Consider the following 18,948-nt stretch of genomic DNA (forward strand, 5'->3'; position numbering starts at 1 on the left):
TCTGCCCTTGACTCTTCCTAATGAGCTCTTTTTTTTGCAGCCTTCATTTGCTATAACAACCACCTTAAGCCAAAAGGAAAAATAGAAACCATTTGATAATTGCTGTGAGTTAAAGTTGGTATAAGAAAGCAGTTCTGCTCCAGGCTTCATAGATTTGTGCATCCAAGCTACCCACCCTAATTCTGCTTCTGAAAAAAATTCAGGTGTCATTGATGAAAGAACATTTTCTTAGAGAAAATTATTTGACCATAATTATTCTGATCAGCTTATTAATTATTAATTAATAATAATTTATATTATAAATGTATACCCTAACAAAAAAATCAAGAAAATATAGTCAGAAAAAAGTCACAGTCTTTAATGAAGAGCACTATGCATTACGTGTTCGTTCCTAATCACACTCAAGTCACAGGATAAATGCTGGAGTCGACTCTGAGAACAGGATAAGGCTGAGATCTTTGACTTTGGGCAACAAATTATGATGAAAGAATATTGGTCAAGATACCTTCCTGGGTGGTTAGTCCATGAATGAGGTTGATTTGGAACATGGTTTGGATACTGATGGTGGCTGAAAGGGAAGTAGTGCAGAAGCGAATGAATTTATTTAAATTCTGGCTACATTATTAAATCAGGATAAGCTCATCACTCTGAATCTTATTCACCTACTCCACCACAGTATTCTGTTTTGTTGTGACACTATTTTTGGCTCCAGTGTCTGATGCATAAGTGCCACAATCTTCCAACCTTATTCCATTGCCAGAAGAAGAATTCATCCGAGCATGCAGCTCTTCTCATTTTTGCATCGTGAACATGCTTTGCTGATGTTTGCAAACTCCTGAAATTTATTTCTTGCCTATTTTTCTTGTATATTAAACATTGCCTAGTCCATGTTTTCCCATCTCCACTTTTTCTTATTATATGCAACTTTTACCTATCTAATAAAGATTAGGTAAGGTTCCTTGGTTGTAGTTTTTTGCAGTTTTTGGATGCTTAGTTACAGAGTGCTGTGAACTCTTGCTTGGCTTTGTAACAAAGTGTGTTACTTCCTTTCCTGGACAAATTCATACTGTTCTGTCAGGGATTCATTGTGGATCCCTGTTCCCTGTACTTGTTCTGAGCTTTTTGTCCCAGAGCCCGCTCCTAATCTGCTCTCCCTGTAGGTGACAAGCCCGCCAAAATTTTAAGACTTTTTTTTTTTTTTTTGGATGAGATTATCCACACGCTCCTCTCTAGTTTCATTTTCCTTTTGCACTTTGTTTAAAATAAAGTTGTTTTCCTACATTTCACTCTACATGGAGTGCTGTTTTCCCCAGTTTCATGGAATTAAGTGTCTGTTGCCCAATTTAATTAAAAGACATGAAATTCATCGTATACTTCAAAAACAACTACTGTCTCCTTTTCTGTTGGTATCATTCTTATAAAGTAAACACGGTGTTTAATATTTTTGCAGTTCCACTTTTTCCTTGGGTTACTTTTCAGCTGTCTGGGTTTCCTCGCCCAGCTTGCTGTAGAGCTGCAGAAATCCAGCTGGTCACAGCACGGTGGGATCGGGGAGAAATACAAGGCTGGGGAAGAGGAAGAAGTGACAGGACCTTATCCTCATGCCTTAGGCTTCTTGCAAGAGATCTGCTTATTCTGTGAAGAGCTGCAGCAGGCTTTGCATAACAAGGCACCCTGTCCAGACTCAGAGGTAAAGCCGTGCCATTGAACACCGATGCTCCTGTGCAGCAAGGTTGACGACGCAGGTTGGGTTCTGTAGGCATCAGGTATCAGACCTCCCAGGGATTTAAATGGAATCAAGGTTTCACTTTTGGGAAGATGGGGATCAAACTGGTTCTTATGGGTTGCTGTGTGCTAAACATATCTTTCAATCTGTTTAAGCAAACTGAGAGTGCTGAGGTTGGAGATGATCCCAAAGGGAGAACTGACTGGAACCTGGAGGAAACCACATAGTTTTATACGCTACGGGCAAAGTAGTGCTGGCAAAGTAGGATGGGCAAACAGGGTAGTTCTGTACCTAAAACACTGAGCTTTATGAACACAGTCCTCAACCTAACCATTAGGTATGCAGATAGTTTTAATTCTGGATATATGTCTACACTACAGAGTCTGGTAGCAATTACCTCACAGCCTTGCAATGGAAACAGCTTAGTAGCGGCACTGTGGAACGTTGCAGGTGCCTCCTGCAAATTTACTTTTCTGTAGAAGTGTCCCGTGAGGTCCTAAATACTAGCAGAAACATTCACAAAGGAACAAACTGGTCTTAAGACCAACGGAAAGATTCCTGACTCCAGGAAGTTTTGGGTTAAGTAGCACCTAAAGCCTGATTTCAACAGCTAATGAAGGCATTGTAGGCAGTAAAATAGCAAGTGCCCAGCCTTATTTAAAAAAAACAAGTAAACTGTTGTTACAGAAAGGTTCAAAACTCCTTTAAGATACTGAAATTCAACTCGTTTTACTCTGCCACAGTGAATGAAAATTGTTGGTGTCTGAAAAGCTTTTCTTCCTTCCAGATACTTGTACTGACGGTTCTCAAAACACCTAAGTAGCTGTGCATCTGGGTTTTTTTGGAGAAAGATATTAGAGTGCCGGCATCTGTACAAGCAGTCACAGTCCCCCATTGTAAAGACCACCCTGCAGGAAGGGGAGTGCCTTGAGGTTAGCTAGTTATGTTGAAATCACTCTTAACTCAAACCAGGTATTTTTTATTTGAAATTCAAACACAGGGTACTGCTAAGCAATTTGTAAAGACACAGAGAATAAAAAGGAAGGAAAGCAATGGCTTCATTTTATTTTAAAAGACAAATGCAAAAGTCCTCTCTCCTTCTCTGTTTCCTGGTGAAAATCATATGCACTGAAAAGGACTCGATCAGAGTAAATTCAAAGAACAGCTGGCAAATCATTCTTGCTGGTGTTTGCAGTTTCGGAAACTCCATTCAGATTCAGAACACTGCACTCATCAAAGAGGAGACGGCCTTGGAAATCACCCTGGGTTTTTGATTCCCCTTTGGAAATGACTGTATCCCTTTTGCACAGATAATGTGGTATTTCTTGTATTTGACAAATCCATTTCCCAGTAATTAAAATCTCTCACTGATCTTCCTGTCATCTACTGAGTAAGGCAATGTATAAACCTAAGTCTCACATCTCTCCATACACTACTTTTTATATTTCATATGAACACATAAATTGGTAACCATTACTTGACAGGAGTATACATATGAAAATCTTATTAGTGGGTTGACTGAAACTGAACACAGTCAGCTTTAAGATGAAAATGTATTTGGACTGACTAATTGCCCAGCTTTACTTCTGAAGGAACCCGTAGGCATTAGTTTTACTAATTTACTGATTAGTTTTACTTTTAAGCAAGTTTGGGCAAAGATTTTGGCATTAGTTTTTCTACTTTCCTTTCTTTCAGCTGTGATAAGGAATGAAACACCCCCATGCCATGCAGGTAACTTCCTACCGCATTGCTGTGGTTGAAGGGAAAGAACTGGGGAGACCAAAGTGCAAAGATGGGTTACAGAAGCAGATGGGTCCGGAATGTGAACTGGAGAGCAAAAAAGCTGCCAAGAAGAGAAATCAAAAGAAAAGTACAAATAACATGGCACCCCAGAAGATAAAATATCCCGCAATGATTGTGAAAGCATGAGAAGAAAAAGAAAAAAGAAAATGGTTTGTTCAGTCGGTGAGGCACAGGAGGAAATATGCAAGAAAAGACAACTTTCATGGCTGTGAGTTTGTCAATGATGGCTTTGGAAATTTATTTGAAAGATTGGTCTTTGAATAATTAATACAAATTAGGCATCTAATCCAATCTGATATACTGTACTTCTTCAGCTTCTTTTTCTTACAAAGTAACTGGAACTACCTAAACAAATAAGATAAAAGCAACATAATGAAGACATCACATTGAATAGGAATTGGGAAGATTTAGATTTGGGGTTTCTTTTTTTTTTTATGAGGACTCCTTAGAACAACAATTGCTTTTGGCCCTTTCCCACATGCTACAAATAACTCAAGAAAGCACAATGCCAAGATTTTGGAAGGCCTCTAAAAGAGATCTTGAGAGGTGGAAGAAAAAAGCTACAAAACATTTAGCCTATTTATTTTGAACACAGAATCATAATAAAGAACTGAAAGATTTAATTTTTAAATCACAGTTATTCTACACTTCTTCTCTGCTTTATAAGCAGGTCCACTGATTGTGATGATGTGAGAGTTTAATGTATTAATGATCGTGTTAGTTCACTGACCTTAAGAAACTTGAGCTGAAGATTTTTACAGTCTGGCATTGCCTGAAGTCTTGGATGTTGAATGGGAAAGCAGTAAGTGCTTCTTTCAGTTGTTCATTTCTGACTCTATCAGCTTGGACTCTTGGCAGTGCATCAACATCTGGGAGCAGCAGGACCCCTTTGTCACGTATGCACTCATGTTGACAGAGTATTTAAAATGACATTAGTAAGCACAGTCTGATGACAGCACAGAGCTGCATTACCCATGGTCCAAGGTCAGTTGCCAGCACTAATTTGAAAGTGTTGCAGTAGAGATAAGTGCAGGGCAGTACCACTTTGAGCAGTTCTAGAAACCTTAATGGGCTCTGAGAGACCAAACAACAGATGGAAAGGAGCATCTTAAGCATTTCTCTTCAGAGGAGGCCTAAGGCAAGTCATTATTCTTGAGAAGAAGAAAATAAAGAAATAGTTTTTACTGTTCAGATTAATTCATTGGAGACTCTGCCTTTTTTGACATCTAACCTCAGGAACCCAAATGGAATCCTGAAATCTCAACAGATTCAAACTCCTTTACAGCAAGGCTCAGTTTCTCACTAAGCTCAAAGTTTGGTTCCCAAAACAAAGTGTGCAGAAAATTATGGAGACCGAAAGTAGGTTTTACTTTTAATCTGATCCACTAATTTAAGAAGCATAGGCCAAGCAATAATAGAACCAGAATTCATGGCAGAATGCAGGTTCACATTTTATTTAATGCTGCTGAGCCAAGGACTCAAACCCTCAAAGTTAAACCCATCTTTTAGAAGGTTCCTGAAGTATGCAGGTAAAGAAAATATCTTTTATTACATAGCCAAACTAGCATTGTTGGGAAAATAAGTCATCCAGCCTTCTAAATGTACCAAAAAGCCTGCCTGATTTTTCCAGATGAATCAGTTGTTCTAATAACCTACCTGTAAAACAGGACCTGTGCACATTTCAAAAAATACCATGTGTACTCAATTAAGTTCAGATCACATCTTTTGCTGTTTACAAAGACAGTATTTGTCACTTACAGAAGTCTCACTGGGACTTCAGCAAAGCATATGCACCCCTGTTTAACTGGGATAGGAAACAACATCCACTTTCTATCATCTTAAGCAGATCTCTTTCTCCTTTTGTTAACGCACCTGCTCCGCCAAAGCATCAGCAGTCTGCAGTCTTTCTGTCTCATTCCTGCCTAATATTTCCTTCAAAAAAGGGAAACACCTTCCAGCAAAAATATTATTTAAGAACTTTGAATGCTTATAACACTGCAAAATTAGAACTGGTTCTTAATGATTCTGAGGTATCATTTTGGCAGTGTAGAAGAACCTCAATGTAAATCAGAGCTATGTATAAGACGAGTTGCAAGCAAGCTGCTGCCAAGTTTACAGGTCAGCAGTGAATGCAGCATTACTGGCAAAAAGCACATAAATATGTTGCAGTGAATAGAAAACCATGAATGATGTTTCTTCCAGGCCATATAGGAAAGACACACTTAGAAAGAGATTTTTGCTTGCAAAGAGCTAATACATCCTTAAGTTGTCAATTGTTTTATCTCAAGAAACTTTTTTCCGTTAATGGCGTAAGCAGCCTGGAGCATAAGACTTGACAGGCAGAAGTTTAAACTTGTAATCAGGCAGGAACTATAGATCACTTACAACTTTCTAAAAAAGAATTAAATCAGTTTTTCCACAAGAAACTGGAGTTTTTAAGAGGTAAATCAGACTGGAGAGTATCTAGAATAGTTACAAATTAAAGAAAAAAGTTCTTTAAGTGAGGAGGAACTTTCAAATTATGAGATTACCCCAAATATTATGAAGGCAACACAAATAAAAATGCTCCTGTCTCTATTTCTCTTATTAGTTCTTCACTTTATCCTTTCCCACACCATCATTCTGAGGTTTTAGGATTATTTTTGTAATGAATTAAATAAGCTCTGTGTAATAGCTTGCAGAGGCTCTCTAGGGAAGGAATTTCAGGGGACTTCTCAGGTAAATTGTGAAGCGCTATCTGTATCCATTATTTTGAGAGCCTACCATTGTCAGATATTGTGAGTGTCAGCAGGCAGCTTAAGCCTACAACTTCTAGCTAGCAATAACTGGAAACCTATCTTTTATCTATACTATCTGAAAATCTGCCTTCTGCATATCTTTAGTCTTTTTAATACAGTAAACACACTCTCTTCCTTGATGCCTTCCCTTCACCTTCGTCCCTAAGCAGGTTTTTGGCCAACCTCACTGTGGTAGCAGTGTTAAAAATAACAAGCAAATATGCCTTCATTTTACTAATCAAGGCTTTTACCTTGTTTAGACTGATCTAGAATCTTCTAACTGAGTCTTGTCCATCCCATGGCCCAGTTACTCCTTATAATAGTCTGTTTCATAGGGTACTTAGAGCATCACCTATATTTCAGTGGATTATCAGTAACTGCATTAAAACATGTGCTACCAGCATGTGTTCAAGAAGAAAATCCTTCCCTAGACTCACTGACATATACAAACACACGTACACACACCCCCACCCCCACATGCATGCATCTCTAAATGTTTATGATGTCTTTTTTTTCCCTTGCTTAAAAGATTTTAGAAGTATATTTCCTTCTACCTTACCTGCTTCTGTAGCCGCCAGTACTGCAGCACCTCCATACAACTCCAAGTTGTGCTCACAGCACTGAGTGGCTTTAGCCTTGTGAAACCACCCTGTAACTAGCCCATTGGGAAAGCTGGGAAGGTACTTTGGACTTTGCTAAATATAGTGTCTTTGGACTGCTTTACTCACAGAGCAGTAGTAGAAGACACTGCTTTGCCTAGAACACTTCTTCTGTGTGTGGAGCATTGCTTCAAATCTTATGTAGATGATTATACAGTAATAGAGAAATGTGATTATAGGTCATGGGAAGAAAATACATGGTTCTGAAATTACAGGTGGAAATAGTTGAGCATCCCTGCTACAGTTGGATATTAAACTAAATATTAATCAGAAGCAGGTTCTTTACAACTAGCTACTTTCTGTGTCTTCCTCAACAGCATCTCTTTTGTACTGTGGGGTAAAGATATTTGTTGTTTTTTTATATGCAGGAGGTGGGAGAGGGAACACAAAACGTTAACTTTTGACTATAATCCAGACAGAAAGGAATGAAACAAGATAGCCTGTGCTTCAAAGAGACCATGCACCATGGTGAATCCCAGCGATGACATTGTAAGATAAAACATGGGTTAAGCAATGTTCACAAGCGCCTCATGCTGCCCAGGGAAGGGTGGGTTGAGAAGTCTGCATGTTGTTTAAGATTCACTCTTTTCTCATTTAGTTTCAGCTCCCACTTCTTGTGGAGCATTTAGATTCATTTTCAAGAAGCCCTGAGTACTTGCATTGCCATCTACATTCTTGCACTCCTGGGGTCAGTGAAACTGAATATTGGACCCCTTTTAAAAATGTTGTGCTCTGGCAGGTCTATTGCCTGCCCGTATGAGGCTCTGTCTCCTCTACAATACAAAGCAAGCTCAGAAGAGGCATTCAGGAACCCTGCGTGTTTCACCTTGCCTGCTGAGATTGCATTGATTCTCTCACGCAGGGACAGAAAAGGTTATATAAAATTACCCCCTGATAATCTCACAACATTTTGGTGAGTTAAATTGTGTCTGCTTTTTGTGGTGAACGTCTGAGAAGCCCCACAGCAATGTAGTAGAGGCTGCAGGGAAGAGAAAAGTAGATCTTTGTTTCCAAGGCATAAGTCAAGCAATGTTTCTTGTTTTTTGTGGTGGATGGAGGTGGAGGACTTGTTTGTTTTCTGTTTTTGAAGAGGCAGCAAAATTTGCTGCTTCTCCTCTCTCTCTAGTTTAAGCCTTGAGGTTAGTTCAAACTGTGGTTCTTAATCAATCAAATAGGCCAATTTCATAACTTAGCCACTGGAGATGCATTGGAGGTCAGTTCTTCCCTTTCTGTACAAACCCAGTTATAACTGGAGTGCAATCATAGAAACAGGATGAAAAAAAATCCCATAGCAGAATTCTGAGTGCAGGGAGAGGAGGCAACATTAATCATCTCAGTAGCTGGGAGAGGTGTACTGGTTATTTAATAGACAGGAATCTATAAAGTGAAAACAGCGTGGCTGATGCCAAGCTCTGGTTTGGATGCTCTCTCTCTTCCAGCTTCTCTTACTGACACCTTGCTCTCTGTGTGTGCTCATAAAGGTGAGGGTAGCACAGGACCTAGAGCCTGGGGCACCCTAGACTCCTATTAAGACATATCCTTTCATAGCACCCAACCCAGTAAGTGTGGGAACATTCAACCCGGCGGGGACATGGTGTATGCTGCCCTGCAAAGGCCTCTTTCTTCCCAGCTTGAAGATCTAGGCTAGAGGACTCCAGGTGTTTGTGCATTGAGGTCCCCGGCCCAGACCTCAGTGGGGATCTGTTGCATGGTACAGCGCATGGCATTCCTAGGTGATGGCTAGTGCAAACTTCGTACTGGAGCTCGTGATCCTGATGTATCTGGTGAGCGTTAAAGAAACAAGCTTGTGGGGGAGAGAAAGAGATCTGGGTGTTTCATTCACAATGCTACCGCTAACTGTCCAAAACAACAGGTCAGAATCAGGATGACCTTATCTCAGCTAAAGCATTTGAATATGCCAATTGCTCTTTCATTGCCTGTGTTGTCCCTTGTCTTGCCTATTTGCTCCAGACAAATGCTTGCATTAATAACTTGACATCTTTCTTGCATTAAGGAGTGCTGGGAATAGGCCATAACATGTGTGAACTTTATTACTAATCTGCATTGGCGTGGTAGATAATTCTTCTCAGTACATCAGATAGGCACAGATGGGATAGCCTATTAACCTGCAGACAAGAGTATGAACAATTGGATACAAAATGATTTTAATGTTGTCTGATTAGTTATTACGGGAGGCTCAACAGTACAGAAGGACCAGTCTGTGTCCAAAATCTCACACAGCTTTGTAGCAATACTGTGAAACACAGATACATGGATAAGAAACTGTGTGTTTTGTTCTGACCGAGGTTGAGAGCTAATGACCCAGCACCAGACCAGAATTAACTGCTTTGACTATTGCTGCAAGGCTGGAAAAGCTTTGTTCTTTGAACCTTATAGTCTAATAGCATTTCCTGTGAAACTTCAGCTGTTTCATACTGTTTCATGCACCAGTAATTTGAATCTCTAAAGATGTTTTCACCTTAATAAAGTCCCTGTATAGAGTACCTTGCAGGTTCCACAGTGCTAACCACAGTTCATGTAATTCTCCCCAAGCTCACCTGTCTGGACTATTTGGTCCTCCATTAACCCATCTATTCTTCTACAAAAGAAGATAAATTTGAAATATGAACAGACAGTTCGGAAAAAGTGGCCAATTCTTATGTCTCGCAGTATGAACAGAGAGAAGTTTCTGTGGAAGGTCTGCTCTAGTTTGAATCAGCTCCGAGTGTGTGGCAAATGAGGCACAAGGATAATAAGAAAAGATTTTTTTAAAGGTTAAAACACTTTAAAAAATCCCAAACTGAATAAAAATAAATGTAAAAATAAAATGGTCACCTAGATACAACCAGAAATATAATCACAGAAATGGAAAACTGAATAAGAATTTTTCAGCATGTGAATGTATATTGATGCATGTAAGCAATCCTGACGAGTTCCCAGTCTGTGTACACTCTGTCTGAATAGATCTTTATTTATCTGTGTATAATGTAATCTGTAACAAACCAAACAGCTGGAATACCTCATTATGCATGGATTATATAATTCATTCATGTTATCAGAAATAAGACTATACTGCCGTAGCATGCCCTTCACGATAGGCTTGCTGATAGTGCCGTGTTTAAGGGACTGCCCACCAACACACAGATCATGAGGAGCACTCACTAATTTTGGCAAGAATAGATGATGCTTACCTTTTTACTGTGCTCTACATCCTGGCAGTGGGTGACATGGATGTGTTAAGACTTGCTCAGCTTAGTAGCTGATGGTCTGTTGTTAATAGGCAAGTGAGAAAATATGAGAAATTAAATCTCACTATTTTGTGGATTAAATCTGGAATACATCAGCAAAGATTCAAAAATCCAAAGTAGCTGGACCTAACCCAGGTTTCTCACTTTACTGCACACACACATGTATGCATGTGCATACTGCTTCTTCGTACAAGGAAAAATCTGAAGGTATCTGAAGTGCCACTTCTAGGACTTCTGGCCTACTAAGACCCCTATGTCTAGACAATGCAGCAAGCATATGAGCAGAGCAGCTGTGAAAGATGCTCCAGCACCCCTAAAATCAAGCTAGGTAATTCTGGGGAGCTAGCTGTCCTGGTTAAGAGCTGCTGTTAGATGTACTGGCCACAAGACTCTGTCTTGTCTGCATGCATTTTTCTGATACTCCTTAGCCATTATCATGAAACAGCTGTTGCTGCAAAACACAGCTAAAACCTGTCAGTCAATAAATGAATGTATTTATATATGAATTATTATTTATTCACTAATTTATTGTATTATCTAAGAATTTATTTATGCATTAATTTATTTCTTCATTAATAAATTAATTTACCTATTGAAAATAAATTTTGTGGATCTCAGAGTTCTATTTATTGTCCAGACTAATGAGCATCCAGTGAATGAGGGATTCAACTACATATTTAACTTCTGGTAAAGCTGAAATTAAAGGAGACTTAAAGATTAGAAAGAATTAATCTGTGCTATCGCTAATAACCAGTGGAGGGATCCACACAAACATACTAGCTTACTACTGGTGGTAACCTACAATGACAAGAGTCATGACTGCATTGCCCTGCATTTTTCAAACACCGAATTGATATAAACAAGGCAAGATTACGTGCAGAAGAGCAGGATTAAGAGAAGACCTCATTCAAAGACCTCATGGAAAGGAGCTACAGAAGTATCTGTGAGAACAGAAACAACAGTGCTCAGCCACAACCTTAACAAAAACATGCTGTCAGAAACGGCTCTCATCAGCTAAGACAGACAAAAAATGCTTGTTAGCAAGGTACTATGGAAAGAACAGATACCTTGGTTTCTGTTGAGCATTGTGACAAAAAGCCTGCAGTGATTGAAAAAACATATGTTGGGGGAGTTTACCCTCAGAAGAGTGGTACTGTATCCAGTTAAGCTTTGTACAGTTTATAAAGAAGAAATCTTTAATTTTATAGGAAACTTTAGCTGTCAGCCATCTACCCAGAAAGAATATTAAAGCTGTGAATCCATAAGGTCAGAGATGGATGATTTAGGAGGTTAAACATGTTGGAACTTCACCTGGATTATTTATATTATTCTTTAAACAATCACTAAAATTAAGCTATTTATTTTCTCTGCTATTGTGTTTAGAAGAACAATAGCACTTCAGCGCTAGGAACAAAGCTCTGTGTGTGTGTGTGTGTGTGTGTGTGTGTGTGTGTGTGTATGTGTAGAAATGGCTCCTTCAAACCAGTGGAAGTGGTTTATTTAAAAATTGAGCATTGGTTTATGTACATAAGATTATTCTGTGCCTGCTGATTCTCCCATCTTTGCTAGGTCATCTGTTGCAGAGTAGCTCAGTGGACTAGATACTGAATGCGGACTTCGATAGCTAAGTTCCAGTTTCTGGCTCAGTTTCTGGCTGAGCTACACAGTTCCTGAGCAACTATGGGCAACTGACTAAATCCGACCTGGACCTTGGATTCCCATTAGCAAGGTTCATTTATTTTTGTCTTACACAAGTATTGTGGGGATAAAAATCAACCAAAGTTTCTCATAAGGTCCTTGCCATAGCACCATAATTACCTTTATAAATATCCAAATTCTTCCCCAGTGAATGGAGATTGAACATTTTAAGTACATTTTGGTTTTTCTCAGTTACTTATTTAGAAAAAGTAGTATTCATAATGCCTGATTTTTTTTTTATTTTGATTACATTGACCTTAGGCTTTTTAATGTGCTTATATTAAGTGCTGAACGGAGTATTTTGCTTCCACTGAGGATTTTGCAAGAAGCTAGAATACCAGGAGAATCATATTCTGAATTCTCTGGCTCAAGCACTTTTTCCTAATGTTTTTCTTTTATTTTTGGCATATTCTTTCATGGGTAGATTATTACGGGATTTTTACTATGCCTTATGTCCCTTTGCACTGTTGAAAATATTAGCTAGTTGAATTTTAAAAAAAAGCCTTCTGAAATGGTGCTTGTATCAAAAACATATGGGTCAAATTCTGCAGGATCTACTGAGAGTAATTATAATTTTTCCATGTATTTCACATAATGACCTTCCAACCGTACCACCTTGCACAGTAATAACATATGGTTTCTTAAAGAGATATTCAACTTGCTCAGAATTTGGACGAGAGATTTACAAAGCAAACTCAGAAGACATGGTGGCATTCTTCCTCATGACTGAAGTTTTCCAGTATGAGTTAGTGACTGCTGCTGCAGATTCAGTTCTTACTGGCTTTAGAGCTCTGTCTTGCGCAGTAGAGTTGCATTTTTATATCATCTCGTTTACGAAAGGAGTTACAACAGTCAGGGGGCTATTCAGTCTCATGTCCCTGCTGGAAGGTCCCTACATTTTATACCTATCTATGAGACCTTAACAGACCTTTTATCTGTAAATGCTGAGGTCTTCTAGAGCTCTACTATGCCTTTTCATCTCTAGACAAAGGAAATTAGATCAAAACTCAAATTCCTACAGATGATCTAGCTGTATTGCCCCTTGACTCCCTCTACGCAAAATGGATATAAGCTCCTTTGAATAAAATATGAGGGAAAACTTGAGAATTAATCTAAGAATGGCCAGAAAATATGATTGAAACATCACTGTAAGAGAAGGAAATGAAGGTTTCGAGAAAACAAATAGGCATGTTTAGTTTGTCTTTGCTTAGATGAAGTAACAGAAGCATTAGACGGAAATCAAGGTGCAAACCGAACAGGAATAAGTCCTAGGCTGTATGTTAGAGAAAATGTTGTTTACAGCCAGGTTTAAATGGTGCATAAAATTAGTGGAAAACTTGTTCTGCTATCAGACTTTAGATTAACACTGCACCAGGGTGCAAATTGTTACAATAACATAAAGTTATATTATCATCTGGATAGCCACAAAAGACTTTTCCACCACATTTTGCTGAATTAATGCAGTCTAAATGACCAAGTCAAGGCAGACTTTTCGGAAATGTTCTATCCTAATAACTCTGATTATGTTTATTTGCTAATGTTTCTGAAAATCAGACATCTTGAATCAGGATCTTACCAAACTACTCTGAATTAATTGTTGCTTTGAGGATCTAGTAGGGGATTTTAGAGGGAGTGGGAGGGCTGTTTTTCCCTTGTTTGCTTTTTTATTTTTATTTTTTAAATGAAGAGAGTAGTTAAGGAATAGTTTGTTAGTTCATGACTGGGCACCTGGTGGAACAGTGAAGAATCCTGTTATGCTAAATTCTTCAGAATGATATTATCATGAAGATTAATAAAAATGCCTTTTGTACAATAATTATCAAACTATTAGTATTTACAAGATCATTTACAACTGTTCATGAATCAAAACAGCAATTATTTCTGACACATATGGGATATCTCCTGTATGTTACTTCACGCCGTACTTGCGCAACAGGTTTAAGTTAATAAAGATTTTTTTATGTTAAAATCATCAGATAATGATGAATAATAAATATAAATATATTAATATAAATTACTATATATTATGTATTTTATATATGTATGCTAATAAATAAAAATACTGCTAGAAGTAGCATGCAGTTCTAAACTTACAGAATGAACCTTATGTTATATAAGAACAAGAGTAACTAACAACTAAAAACTGTAAGGTACATGCAGGAAAGAGGACTAGGATTGCAACTACAGAAGTACTTACTGTATTTTGTTATTCCTTGAATATGCAACAATGACATGCTCTTTGTTGTTTTTTAATGTCTGAGTTTTTATTTGGCATAAGAAAATGAAATGCTTAGCCTATTACATTTATTTGTGCATGGTATATGTATGGTGCAAATATATATATATTTTACAAAATGTGAGAGTGTACATTATAAACAAACATCATTTGTTATTGTTTACTATGGTTTACTGAAAACACAAATCATCTCCTGAAGCTGATTCCAAGCATTATTCATGTAGATTGCTCCAAGAAAAGAAGTCACAAGTGAATGATATACTGGACTGAGGAGCAGATATAAAATAAATTCTTTTTCTGTGGCTGACAAGTGTCACAATTTAATTTGGTCAAAGCAGTTGTAACTCCATTGACACTGACACATATAAATCTTGTTTTAATACTCAGCTCCCAGGAATACAGATGCTCTAGAAAAAAAAGAGCATGAGCACAATTAGAAGTGTTAGATTGGGCTGTGAGAATCCGTGTGTGCATAACCACTACCACAGAGTGCGTCAGGGCATCCCACTACTATTTGGGCTGATTTTTAGACAGGCAGCCTACTAGTAATTCAAATCAACATTCAGTGTGAGCTGCAGGGGCGTAACACCTTTGAAAATGAGGCTCCGTATCTCCAGCTTATCACATGAAAACTGAATGTGGTGGACCTTTTATAGGCCCATATTGTCTGTTATTTAGTCTCTCACTCATTTATCACACAAAATCTTTATCAAAGAGGAAAGTACTCTTCTGCGATACCACCGGCAACCTCCAGATCTTGAAATATAACCATTTTATTTCAGTTATCATGTAACAGAAGAAAAATATTGTCCATTTCATATGTTCATTTGGTATAAATAAATAGAATTACAACATTTCCAGTCTTTATAGGTCTATTTCCTACCTCTTGCTTGCAGACTACAGAGCCCTTCCCCAAGACTATGTGAGTTTTCTGTTAAATGCACACTGGCTCGCACTAGAAACTCCCAGTCCTGGCCTGGAGACTCCATATGGTCTCGCTTTTCAACCTTTAAAATAACATTAACGCTAAAGTGAATGGAAGTGCTTCTTCCGCTCTGTGTGGGTTTGGGACTGGGCCAGAAGGTGGTGCCTGCTTGCCCCCGGCAAGGCTTTTCTAAGGCCTTTATCCCACGTTCTGCGATGAGCTGAGGGATATCCTTGGTTCGTCTTTCCTCCCGATGAAGCCCCCAGTAATGATGCCCAAGCGCTGAAGTGACTTTGGTGTCCGGGATCCCACCCCTCGCGGTAAGACGCTTGTAAGAAGAGCAGCAAGACACTCCAGCTCCGAGGTGGGGAGGCACCGCTCTGCCCCTGGACACAGACATGCGGCCCAGCTGCTTCACCACACCGCACAGCGCCGGGGCAACGCGTGGGCCCTCCGCCAGGCGCCAGGCACTGGGGCGAGCATGAGGCACACCGCGGTGCCCACCTATGGCTTAGAAACACCTTTGGGTACTTCTGAAAACGCTTTTTCTGCCTAAAACTAGCTTGTGCTGAACGTTTCTTGTGGCAAGGCTGCAAAGCCAGCATAGCACGGCTTCTTTCGGCCGGCTAAGCGACGGGCTGCATGCAAGCGCACGCCTCTACCCGGTAACGGCGACACGTGTGCAGGGACAGGTCCAGCCTGCAGAGAACATGTGGGTCCCATCGCCCACGCCGTCTCGGCTTTTGCTGGCAGCACCCAGTAACTCCCAACCACTGCTGTTAGCGCTAACAGCCCGCGCGGGCGAGAACGCCTAACGGCCGGCGGCGCGGCACCCGGCGCTGGGGGAGGGGCGCGGGGCGGCCGGGGGGCGGGGCCGCCCCCGCTCTCCCGTTAAAAGGGCGCGCGGCCGGCCCTGACGTCACGGCGCCCCGCACCGCGGCCGGTGCCTGAGAGGCTCCGCGGGCGCGCGGCGGCGGGGGGAGGCGCGCGCGGGGGCATCGCGTACCGCACCGCACGCTGCGGCTCGGCTCGGCTCGGCTCTTCTCTTCTGCAGCGCGCCGCCCTCGCCATGTCGGTGGCCGGGCTGAAGAAGCAGTTCCACAAGGCGACCCAGGTACCCCGCAGCGCGGCGGGGCGGGTGCGTGGGTGAGCATGGGTGAGCACGGGTGTGCGCGGGCATGCATGAGTGTGCGCGGCTGTGCACGCGTGTGTAGGGTGCGTGGACATGCTTGGGGGTCTGTGGGTCTGTGCGAGTGTGCCCGGTGTGGGGATGTGAGGGTATGCGTGAGTGTGCCCGGGTGTGCGTGTATGTGCGTGGCTAGGCATGGGGTGCACGGTGCATGGGTATGCGTGGTGTGTGAGTGTGCATGGGGGTGCACCGGTGTGTGTGGCGCACGAGTGTGCGTGGTGCAAGAGTGTGCACGGGTGTGCAGGTCCCTGGCTCCTTTCTCCCTGCCTGCCCCCTCCTGCAGGGGTGTGTGTGGGAGCACCAGGGCTGCCCCGTGGGGGCCCCGCCGGTGTGTGTGGGGACCCTGCAGCAGGGGGGCGGCTGCCAGGCAAATACCCCACTCGGGCCGTGGACTCCTGTGCTGAGGGCTTAGACTGGCTTTGAAAATCAGCAATAAATATCACCTCCCTCTCCTCCTCCCCCCCCAAATACAGCCAAAATCTCACTAATGACGCTTGTTCATGTTGCTTTAGGTGCTGTTTGTTATTGCAGGAAGGTCAGGGTGGAGGTTTCACCAGGCTCCGATTTGTTTCGTAAAACAAAATCTTGTATGTGATAGTTCGTAAAGGTGTAACTTCTGGATTGGGTTCTGACTCAATGCGCTTTGTGGATAAGTCTAAAATGGTTTCACAGAAGTTGAGGGAATTCCTTCAAATTCAGAGATTTGAGATGGGAGTGTGTTTGCAAAATGAATATGAAAATATCGGTTATTTTCTGTTAATCTTCACTGTAAGCTTCCTCAGGTAACAGTCTAGGTCTCTGTAAATGGGCTGTAGGTTATGCTTCTCAATACCTGTACTTCTCCCTTTCTCATCCATCTCATCTACTGCTGGACTGGGGCAAGAATTCCTAATAGAAGAATCCATAATACAAGAATGAGCAGAAATTGCAGTTCTCCCTGCCATATAGTTATACCAACAGCCATTATAACCGTGAGTGCAGTGGGATACATCAGGTCCCTCATGGGCATATGTGTGCATCCGATGACATGGTGTCTCACCTTTCACATCACCCTGTGCTGCATTGTTGGTTAAATGTCCTTCACAGAAACCTGCCATGCGTGACGCATGCTGTAAGGTGCAGTCAGGGCACCTGGGTCCATACTGCAGTGTCCAGCTGCTGCTAACTTGCTTGTTATTTTTCCCTGTGCTCTCTAGTGCTGTTAGAAGCCAAGGAGTCATCACTGCTGCATTGATCTGGTACCTAAAATAAGAATTGCAGTGTCTGTCAGCCATGTTTAAGAAGTAGGCAAACTGAAGTTCACTTTTTTTAATAGCAGCTACTCAAAAACTTACAATAAAGGGGAAGAAGTATGCCTCCAGTGCAGCAGGGGTAAATTCTCTTCCTGGAGAGAGCATAGTGTAAAAGATCTGTGTGTACTGCTCTATCCTTTAGATGACATCTCACACTGACTGCCAGGACTCATCTTAGCAGCAGTACTGTCATTTGGAAGGAGGAAGAGTTTAACTGGTTGGAACCAAAACTGTAAGGTTCTGAGGCCAAATTTAGCAGCCTGACATTGCATGACCTAGGGATTTTTGGGCCCAGCCTGGACTTTCACAGATTATTTGTATGCAGGCCATGAAGACACATTCATGTATGTAAATGACTCACGAGTAGGGTTGCAAGACTGGCCTGCTCATTGGCTTGTTTTCAGTATGAGTGAGAAATCAAGGGCTCAGTCCTGCTGACCGTAGTCTAGGGAGTAATCCTCATGACTGGGGATCAATCCCTAGGTGGAATGTGGATTGATGTTGCCAGTGTAAGTGAAGCTTTTCAGATAAGACTGAAGAACTGATTCAAAGTTTTAAAAACTGAGTCATTCCCTTAGTTCTTCACATTAAAACTCCAACCGGTGTGTCATAATGTAGCCCTAAATTATACTGGGGACAATTTCAAGTTATTTCTGAGGTTGTTGTGTTGTTTAGTCCAGTTTAGCCTTCTGCAGACCTTGGTTTAGTTTCTATCGTTAATGCTGTTATTCTGGTAACATTAGTATGCCTTACACAGAGACTTCATGATTATCAGTACATAATGTTATTACAAAATGCAATTCCAGTTAAAATAGGGATTTCTGGCAGTATTTAATACTGCTATTCTCTCTAACTAGAAGTTATGTTGCAGAACGGGAAGTTCAAGTTTGTCAATTCCTTACACCAGCGACAATAGCAAGAAGTCACAGAAAAGCAGGAGGAAACTCTGCTTCTTCTAGAGTGAGTGGAGCATTCACCTTTTGTCATTCAGAAAAAACACTAATGGCTTTACCTTGGTGCAGTGCCATAAAGCTCAAAAGAAGTATTTTTGACTTTGCAGAAGTCAGGGGAAGTTGGGAACTATTTCTACAGGTTTGTGTGCAGTTTTAAGAACACTTGAATGGCTCTGGGTGGTATGGATTTGACAGTCAAACTTGGAAATTGGCATTTGGAGAGAGTTGTTTTGAAATGACATGAACTGTGTTTCCATGTGACTTCATTCATCACATAATATGGCATTTGTGAGGCAGGGTCAAAACTAAGCTTTTACAAAGCAGTGATTCTATAGTGAAAGAAATGAACAAAAACCTTGGGAATAGCCATGACTGGGATTCCCCAGGGAACCAGTGACTGACATTTAAATAGCAGTCTGCATGGAATGATTTGACTCAAAAG

At 40.9% G+C, this 18,948-nt stretch overlaps 1 protein-coding gene across 1 annotated transcript in view; it reads left to right on the forward strand.

Annotated features, from left to right (window-relative positions):
* The first annotated feature begins 15,987 nt into the window (after positions 1-15,987).
* SH3GL2 (SH3 domain containing GRB2 like 2, endophilin A1) overlaps positions 15,988-18,948 on the forward strand; it is a 98,066-nt gene continuing 95,105 nt past the window's right edge. Inside the window, exon 1 of the mRNA XM_026097816.2 lies at positions 15,988-16,186. Coding sequence (XP_025953601.1) covers positions 16,142-16,186 — 45 coding nt within the window. The 5' untranslated portion in view covers positions 15,988-16,141. The remainder of the gene's footprint in view (positions 16,187-18,948) is intronic.

Source organism: Dromaius novaehollandiae, chromosome Z (assembly GCF_036370855.1).
Source record: "Dromaius novaehollandiae isolate bDroNov1 chromosome Z, bDroNov1.hap1, whole genome shotgun sequence".
Taxonomy (NCBI): Eukaryota; Metazoa; Chordata; class Aves; order Casuariiformes; family Dromaiidae; genus Dromaius; species Dromaius novaehollandiae.